General features: G+C 38.7%; 1 protein-coding gene across 1 annotated transcript; it reads left to right on the top strand.

Annotated features, from left to right (window-relative positions):
- Positions 1–2,199: 2,199 nt before the first annotated feature.
- On the top strand, positions 2,200–8,499 carry crip1 (cysteine-rich protein 1). The gene is made up of 5 exons (XM_046063541.1): positions 2,200–2,358; positions 6,479–6,573; positions 7,056–7,113; positions 8,056–8,100; positions 8,237–8,499. Exons 1-4 carry the CDS (start codon positions 2,319–2,321, stop codon positions 8,094–8,096), a joined length of 234 nt encoding a protein of 77 aa, XP_045919497.1. The 5' UTR covers positions 2,200–2,318; the 3' UTR covers positions 8,097–8,100; positions 8,237–8,499.
- Positions 8,500–8,684: the final 185 nt, after the last annotated feature.

Here is an 8,684-nt window from a genome sequence, read left to right as displayed (position 1 = left end):
CATTCAGCAATAAACACATTGGTGGAGTCACATACTGGCCACATATCAAGTGGAAGGCTGGAATGAAGTCCATTCAGTGTATGCGCACTGGAGATTTTAAGTTTCTTCCTCACACTTGTGTAGGTTGCTTATTGGACCATAATTGTCTTGCAAACTCTGATTTAAAGGTGCATTGTGTAAGACCATTAGTCCTAACGACTGTAACGACTGTCGGTACAACAACCAGGAACACTAACGAACCAGCAGTATCGATGACCCTGGCAAAGGACCCCACTGAGGTTAAATAGCTGAGTTTCCCTGCCAGTCAGTCAGAACTGAAGAAGTCCTTTGGATGAGGGACCAAAAGTCTTCCAGTATCTTCAATCAAGTCCAGTTGCCCTTGACTTTAACTTTCGTTGGACAACTATGACCTGGATGACTGAGAGTCTTCATAGACATTGTGTAAGATATGGCCAGAATTTTAGTTTAAAATGTTCAGAAAATTAACTAACATAATCAACAGAATGTGAAGAAGCTCTCGTAGCTTTTTTAGTCTAATAAATAGATTCACACAATGTCAAGACAGGAACTATTCTTACACCTATTTTCCTTCCTATCAAAAAGAAAAATACAACCATACACCTTCTGAATTCAAGTTTATCTCTTTCACCAAACTAACTGCCTTGCTAATTCATGGTAAAACACACTTCATTCAAACTCGACAGAAAAAAAATTAAAACTCACCAAAACTGTATTAGTATTTAGTTAGTATTTCCACTGTTCTACAAAACAATCACCAACTCTGTTTTGGCCTTAATTAGATGTAAAGATATTCTGGCTCTACACATCGCCTCTCTGATGTCCAACCTCCCTCTCACTTCTCTCCTGCTTGACGCATCTCCTGAACCTGCAATGTCTTCATCGTCCCTGGAGTCAGAGTCCTGGTTGGAGCCGCAGTAAATCACCTCACTACTGTATTCCCTGTCGTCATACTGTGTTTAGCCAGCTCAGACAATCCCTGCTACCTGCATGTGCTAATCCATTCTTTCACTCATGTTCTTTGTCTTCATAGTTGCTTTATAATAGCAAACAACAGCTGTTTTGTCTGTAGGTTTGTGTCATTTCACGTTTCACATTTCACGTGTGTTTTCTTGACAAAACAGCATCGGATGACAGAGTCCTTGTCATTTCATGTAGTGTGTGACCCCCTGTCACCAATCGGCCGACGCTGAAAGTCGTGTAGTCTGCAGGAACCTAGGTAGCTGAGCTAAATAGCAGCAGTTATGACCTGATATGTGACATGCTGCCCCCTATTCTTTTGGAGAATTTGACAGGTGGAGAGTAGTCTTAATTCTTACACACTGTACCTTTAATGTGAGCACAGAGAAACTCCACCTTTATCAGATGAATGTGAAAATAGCCCTCAAGTGTCAAACTCTTCACATCATTGTGCACAGTCAAGCTCAAACATCTGGAGAAAACCAGAATGAAACCAGAAAGAACCTAGAAACATAATAGAAATATGGCAAATTATCACTTGGTTTCACTACTACCTATCTAGGGAGTTCTATGTAGAGGACTATATAGTGAGCTAACCAGAAAAATGAAAATACACTTTCGGACACTTTTTCTATCAGCACAATGCATGAAGGGTTAAACGGCTTGGTAAGTGCATCGGTTGTATACTACTTTTCAAAATGCATTCTGGGATACTTTGAGTCCACTATATAAGGATTTTTTATGCGCAAATTGAAAATGTGCATAAAATAGGTGGATGGACACCCAGTGCTGTTGACTGATGCCAGAAAAGTAAACTCCAGCTGTTTAGAAAGTTTTCATTATTTGGATATAGGCTAAGAGATTGTGGAGATTATATATAGAGATTTAACCTTCATTCAACTGGTGGCTGTAATAAAATGAAATTCCGTTTTAAATATAATATTATAATGATCACTGTAATAAAACAAAGCAGTTCAAATTTGTCCATAATCACAACTGATTACTTGCTTTTAAAATAGACAAATTGGATACCTCATAACCGAGTTACTTAAAAATTTTTGCCTAATTCTTTAATTTCAGCACCCAGCGGGATGCTTTCTGCACGCACACTCCACTGACTCAACACAAGCCTCTCCCACTGTTATAAAAAAGAGAAAGGTTTCAGTTGAACTATTTCCTCCGTGCTATAAATACAGGACGGAGCGCACATCTGCACTTCACAACGAGGCGTGGTCAGTCAAGAACTAACAGGTGGGCCAGTCAGTACAGCTGCAGTCACACTTCATCAACAGGATACCTACCGTGTTTTCTCTCCGGTAGATTAATACAGCTGCAACAAAATGCCAAAGTGCCCAAAGTGCCAGAAGGAAGTTTACTTCGGTAAGATTTACTTTCTTTATTTTAATTTTTCTCCAACTAGTTTTCGTTTTACATGCAGAAAAATCGTGCATGAACATTTCCTGGTTATTGAAAACTAGCGGCTTTTTTGCACCAATACAGGAAGCTGACTGACAAACTGACACGCACATGACTGCAAGGAGGCATTTTTAGTTTATATAATAAAATATTAAATAACCCGTTCAGAACTTTACAAAAGAAATTATGAATCGTGTGTTTTATTATTTGTGAAAAGTTTTACTGTGGTGGAAGAAGTATTCAGATCATTTACTTACTTAAAAGCCGCAGTATTGCAACGGAAAGTAGCAAGTAAATCACGTTACACAATATAGGCTATTGTTAAAGTATCAAGAAGTTAAAGTACTTGCAGAATGGCTCCTGCCACTGTTATATTATTGGATGATTATTATTAATGCAATATTATGTAGGCCTACTTTATGTTATACTTTGGATAGTTTAATAAACAATTCATCATGATATCACATATAGGCCTATTATATTTTGAATGTATAATCGCAATTTGCAAAGTAATCCGTGGTTAACATTGTGAAATCACTGTAGTGGAGTAAAAAGTGCAATTTCCCCCGCTTAAATGTAGAAAGTAGCAGAAATGTGAAATACTGAAGTGCCTCAAAATTGTGCTCAAGTTCTACTTGAGTAAATGTACTTGGTTACTTTCACTACTGAGAATAATGATCCAAAAACATAATAATATGACACTGATGGGGTCGTTCTTTTCCTTTTGAAACTTAAGTACAATTTGCAACTAAAATAATGTAATGGAGTATTTTTTGCAATGTGGTACTACTACTTTTACTTAAGTAATTGATCTGAATGCTTTTTCCACCACTGAATATTACCGGTGCAATAACATTTTTAGCAGTGCTTTAATGTTGCAGTTGGTTGAGGTGGAGCTGATGAACTGCTTTATGTACTTTTGGGTACTAGTATAATCTATAATGCATCATCTTTTGGAAAATGCAGTTCAGGATGTAAAATATTACTCTGAAGAGTAACTGTAGTAAGAAAAGTACATTATTTCACTCTAAAATAGAAGTAGAAAGCAGCAGAAAATGCAAATAACCAAGTAAAGTATAGCATTTAATTATATGTACTTACTTACTTTATATTACTAGAATTTTATAACTGTGTAATTTACTTACTTGCTCACTCTCTTTAGCAGTCAGTCTACCCTTTTAGCTGTTTATTTTTTAGGTCTGCTTACAGTAGGCTATATGTATACATTTTTGCAGATCAGTGCATAGTAGCCTTAAGAGGTTAAGTTTTCTCGTTATCAAGTTACTTTGGAGTTTAATCTGTGCTCCCAGTAGAAATCGAATTGTCTTTCTTGATGACTGACATGAATAATGACTCGGAGGACTGAAATACGGCACCATCCCTCCACAGCGATCTTGTAGGTCTGTCTCATGATGATACCATCAAAGCAGGGAGCAATTACTGCATCCAGGAAGGAAAGGGACAGCTCCATTTTATTTGTGTCTTAATCCATTTACCACATTGTCTGCAGCTCAGTAGTGCAACAGAGTAAATCTTCTCTGGAGAAACGCACAGAGGCTGAGGCCAATACAGACTATCAAAGCCAAGTCTTTGGACTGCCAGTTAGATCAATTGACAATGAGACTGGGGAGACATGCTTCCCATTCGTGCTTTTTATGGATAAACTTTCCCCTTCTGGCCAGAACATGCAAACCACTTTGTTTCAGCCAGAACACACCTACCACTCTTTCAACTAATCTTTTAATTTTCCATGCAGGAAGAGAAAAAATATAACTGAGGGAAAAGCAGCCTGAAACAAAGCTTTATATTCTTTATGTGGAGGCGCAGTTTCTTCATTGTCCTGAACTGTCTGCATCAGTTTCCCCCAAAAAACTTACTCTACTTGTTCCATAACATGCAGTGTAGGTGTATTTTTATTTATTTGTGCAGAGATTGCGCATGAAGGCTTCAATGGAAGAAATGTCTTCAAAAGCAGGGGGACACAGCTAGCCTGATTAATTCTAGCTAGTCTGTCCAAAGGTAATAACATCCATCTACTAAGGGTAAGATTAGGGCTTTAAAAATTACAAATAATGTAGAGGTGCTGGTAGGCAAATTTTGTTATCCTTGGACAGACCCAGGCTAGGCGTTTCCGCTTCTTTCCAGTCTTTATGCTAAGCTAAGCTAACTGGCTTCTGGCTGTAGCTTCATATTTAGCATACAATCTTGAGAGCAGTATCATCTTCTCATCTAAATCTTGGCCAGAAAGAGACTAAGTGTATTACCATAACATTTTTATTAATGTTCAGGATTGTTACAGTATTGAAGGTCATTCAGTCAAGTCTAAATGCTCCAGACTACATTCTTAGCCTCTTTTTTTAGCTTGACAAACAGCCGCTCCATGAATCTCTTTTGGGATGGAATGAATTAGTTGAACAGCCTCCCCCATAATATGTTTTCCATTCAGATTTGAGTCTGTTTGTGTGTTTTGGAATGCCTCCACAATGCTCCTGTCAGCGGCAGTTGATGCATAGAGCAGATTGAATTATTCTTCTGTCTGTCACTCCCCATTTCTTGTCATACCATCAAGTAAAATAAATAGCCCTTGCACGTATGCTTTATCAGATCCATGTACAATCAAGAGTAAAACAACATACATGGGGCGTCGTCACAACTGATCAGAATGGACTCTGAGCTGTACTTTAATTGTGAGACTCCCCTCTGTTACTGTTTGGAAAGTCAAGAGCCCGCTGTTTGTTCAGTCCACTGGATTGTTATTTGAAGTTAAGTACAGTAATTAGTTGGGGTCAGACTTCCGTTCCAAGCCCCACCACATTTTTCTGAAATGTTTTCTTGCCACTGGCCTGAGAGGCTGACCTCACCTTGGAGCACTTTCCCTGTTTCCGCTGCCTGTTGCATAATCTCATGCCACATTGGGTTATTTTTAGGGAGGATATATGTCATATCCTAACATTGTGGGCAGGTTTGGAGGCTAATAGCCAACAATCACCTGAAACCAGCATTCATTCATGCATCTGCAGACCTTCCTGACTGTCTTTTATGTTTTTAGAAAATCAGCAGATGCTAATCAAGTTTTGTGGTCCTCGGTTACAACATGTGTTTGGTAGAAACAGCCTCACTTCATGATAACACTTCTCCATTTTCAACATTTCCTGCCCTTGCCCTATCAGAACTAATGCATTCACTAAGCGAGGGCAAGTTTTTCATCTTTGCGTGTAGATTCCTAAAAGTAACCTTGAAACTCGTGTTCATCTCATCCATTGAAGATCTGAAACTCTAGGCTGTTGAGTTGGGTTCCTCCCTACAGTCCTTCTGATGGGTGCGGATCAGGTCTGCAGATAAAGCCAGCCGTTACCAGATTTTATGAGGCAGGGGGAGGACAGATTCCTCAGGGAACTCTTTAACTCTCAAGCACCACGCCCAATGTTCCTGAAGTTATCTACAAAGACATTATCTTGTTGGTCTCAAACTGAAATTATACCAGAATTCACAGCACTGTGAGCTCATACACTGAGACTCATTAACTGACCCTCAGACATGTGTGACTCTGTGACACGTCCATCTCCTCTGCAGACAACAGTAGCTCTCTTTGTGGTGGAGCTCAATGCTGTGGTTATTAAGACTCAAGAGGGCAGTAAGTTAAAAAGCCTTTTAATATCCATGGCTGTTTAGTCATAGTAACAGTTAAACAAATGCCTACAAGTTCAGTCATTAAGACCTTCTTCAGGGCAAATACAAAATGGTGGCCGGCTGTTTCTTATATATGTTGGCAAGTCACATGAGTCACATGGTCAGCTTGGATAAGTAAGTAGTCAAATGATTAGTGTAGGCAGGTAAAGTCACATGACATGTTCAGCAGAGGAAATCACACATCAAAAATCTCACACAATGTAATGGCAAAATAGCAATCGGCAAATAGATAAATACATGCAAAACATCTTAAAACCTCTTAATATTTAAGTTTTCGGTACATACAGATATGATGGCATGTGACATTTTTCAAAGGACCCAGATGCGTAGAAAAAAGCAAGACGAGATAGTTGCAGAAAGTTATAATAATTTTGTCTTTTGGTGTGTTTGGCAGCTGAGAGGGTGACATCGCTGGGGAAGGACTGGCACAGGCCCTGTCTGAAGTGTGAGAAGTGCAACAAGACGCTGTCAGCAGGCTCACATGCAGAGGTGAGACACCTGAAATACAAGACAACAATATCCTGTAAAGATTACGGGATATTCTTGTCTTGTATGTGTATTTACAGAGTTTGGGGTTTGATCAAATCTTCTTTCACTATGATATCGCTCTGCTAGCTACTATGACCCACACGCTGACAAGTGTCAGGTGCAGTTTTATATGATAGGAGGGATTAGCTTGTTGCCCCAAATTATACATAGGGGATGTATACGTACATTTATCGTTGGATAAATACATGTATACACGCTCAAGTCATCAAAAATATTGTAAAATTTTACAGGAAGAGAAAAGAGAAGGATTTTGATAAGAAACTCTTTATTTGTGTTTTTAATTTGGACAGTTAATGCAGTGATATTGTACATGTTTTTGTAGTATTGACAAATACTAAAAAAAAATTGGGATTGTGATCAAACGTTTCACGAAGAAAGACATTTTCAATACACCAGTGCTAATACAGCTCTGCCTCTTACAGCATGAAGGCAAGCCGTACTGTAACAACCCCTGCTACAGTGCAATGTTTGGACCTAAAGGTAAGCATGTTCTCCTCAAATAATCCTTTCTACACAGTGAGTGGGCTTACTCGTGGAATCACAGCGTATGTCATGCAAGAGAGCCAATAAAAACAAATGGAATCGTAAAAGTTGTCATTTTGACATTTGAGGTGTGTTGATTGATTTACGACGTCAACTCACGTGCTGAGTAACATGCAAGATAACATTTTTACCAAAAGCTGCCTTTAGCAGCATAGTAAATTCAATAATTTTATGTCTGCTGTATAGCTAGCTAACCCTAAAAGCTGAAAACACAGCAAACATTTCAGATACGTTTTCATTGCTTAGCCTATGAGAAGAGCTTGACCTCTTGACTGCAACTTTTCCTTTAGAAGGGATGTTTTGAAGGCGGCTTTATTTACTCAGAACTCATTCAAAACACAAACCACTTGTGTTCATTCACATATTGCTTAATGCAACACTAATCACAACCTACTACACCATATTTGGCTGACTGCTGTGTAATATTGTCAACATGATAATAATATTCATAAAGTCTGTCGAACATTTGGTCATGTGGTCAGTTGTAAACGTGTGTAAACTTGCCACTGTTGGAACAGTCATTACATAACCTTTGAAACAAGTCGTGTCACATAGGTCTGCTTCGGTAAATGAACAAATAGCACTACACCTCTGCACGTAAGATTCTCAGCCAGGAACAACGCCCCGTGTGAGGATGATGTTGTGTTGAGGCTGTAAATGGTCCTATCAAAAGCACACGCCGTCACCTGATAGGGTCACACCTGTCATTTCATAACTGGTACCATTTTGTTAAACTCTTGTCTTGTCGTGAAAGAATTACTTGAAATTCTCTCTCCGGTTTCCAAAGTAAAAGTCTCTCATGTTGTGACATGTCACTGCTTTCATTTCATTAATGTTAATGTTCACTTATGTAATGCTTCCTGTTTTCCTACTTCTCAGGATTTGGACGTGGTGGATGCGAGAGCCACACATATAAATAGACAGGTAGTCATTTGCCTACATTTGTTCCTCATACATTTTCATGCTATTTGTTAAGACAATCATAGACGTTGACTCTAAGCAAATCCATCCTTGTCCTTTGCACTTTGCCTCACGCATGTTTTCTCTCCTTCCTCTTCAGGTTCAGGTAGTGAAAAATGTTGTCTGGAAACTTGATCGAAGAAGCCAGCGTGCTTAAAAGTCCCAATAAAATACAGCAAACAAACTCATTCATTCGTTCTCATTCAGAACAAAGTTTTGTGTGCGTGTGTTTTTATTTTTTTATTTTTTTTAACTCTTTCAGAAGATGAGTGTGTATTCCCATGATATCGTAATGAAGTGGTTGTCCTCTAGTCTCTTCCTGTTATTAAGGTGGACATTCTGATTAAACACTTTTTAAATTTGTGTCTTTATTTTTTGTTTTCACTGCAGAGTCTCTAAATGAGACACCCTTGAATTAGAGCAATTTCTTTTCCGTTGGCGACATTCAAGTCACTTGCGTTTTAGTGCCAATGTGTCTGGTCACTGTTTGTGATTGAAACTACGTCTCCTAATCAATTCAAACCCATGACATGGGAGCTTTATGTTGT

Source organism: Micropterus dolomieu, linkage group LG11 (genome assembly GCF_021292245.1).
Source record: "Micropterus dolomieu isolate WLL.071019.BEF.003 ecotype Adirondacks linkage group LG11, ASM2129224v1, whole genome shotgun sequence".
NCBI lineage: Eukaryota > Metazoa > Chordata > Actinopteri > Centrarchiformes > Centrarchidae > Micropterus > Micropterus dolomieu.
This window is presented reverse-complemented; position numbering and strand designations above follow the sequence as displayed.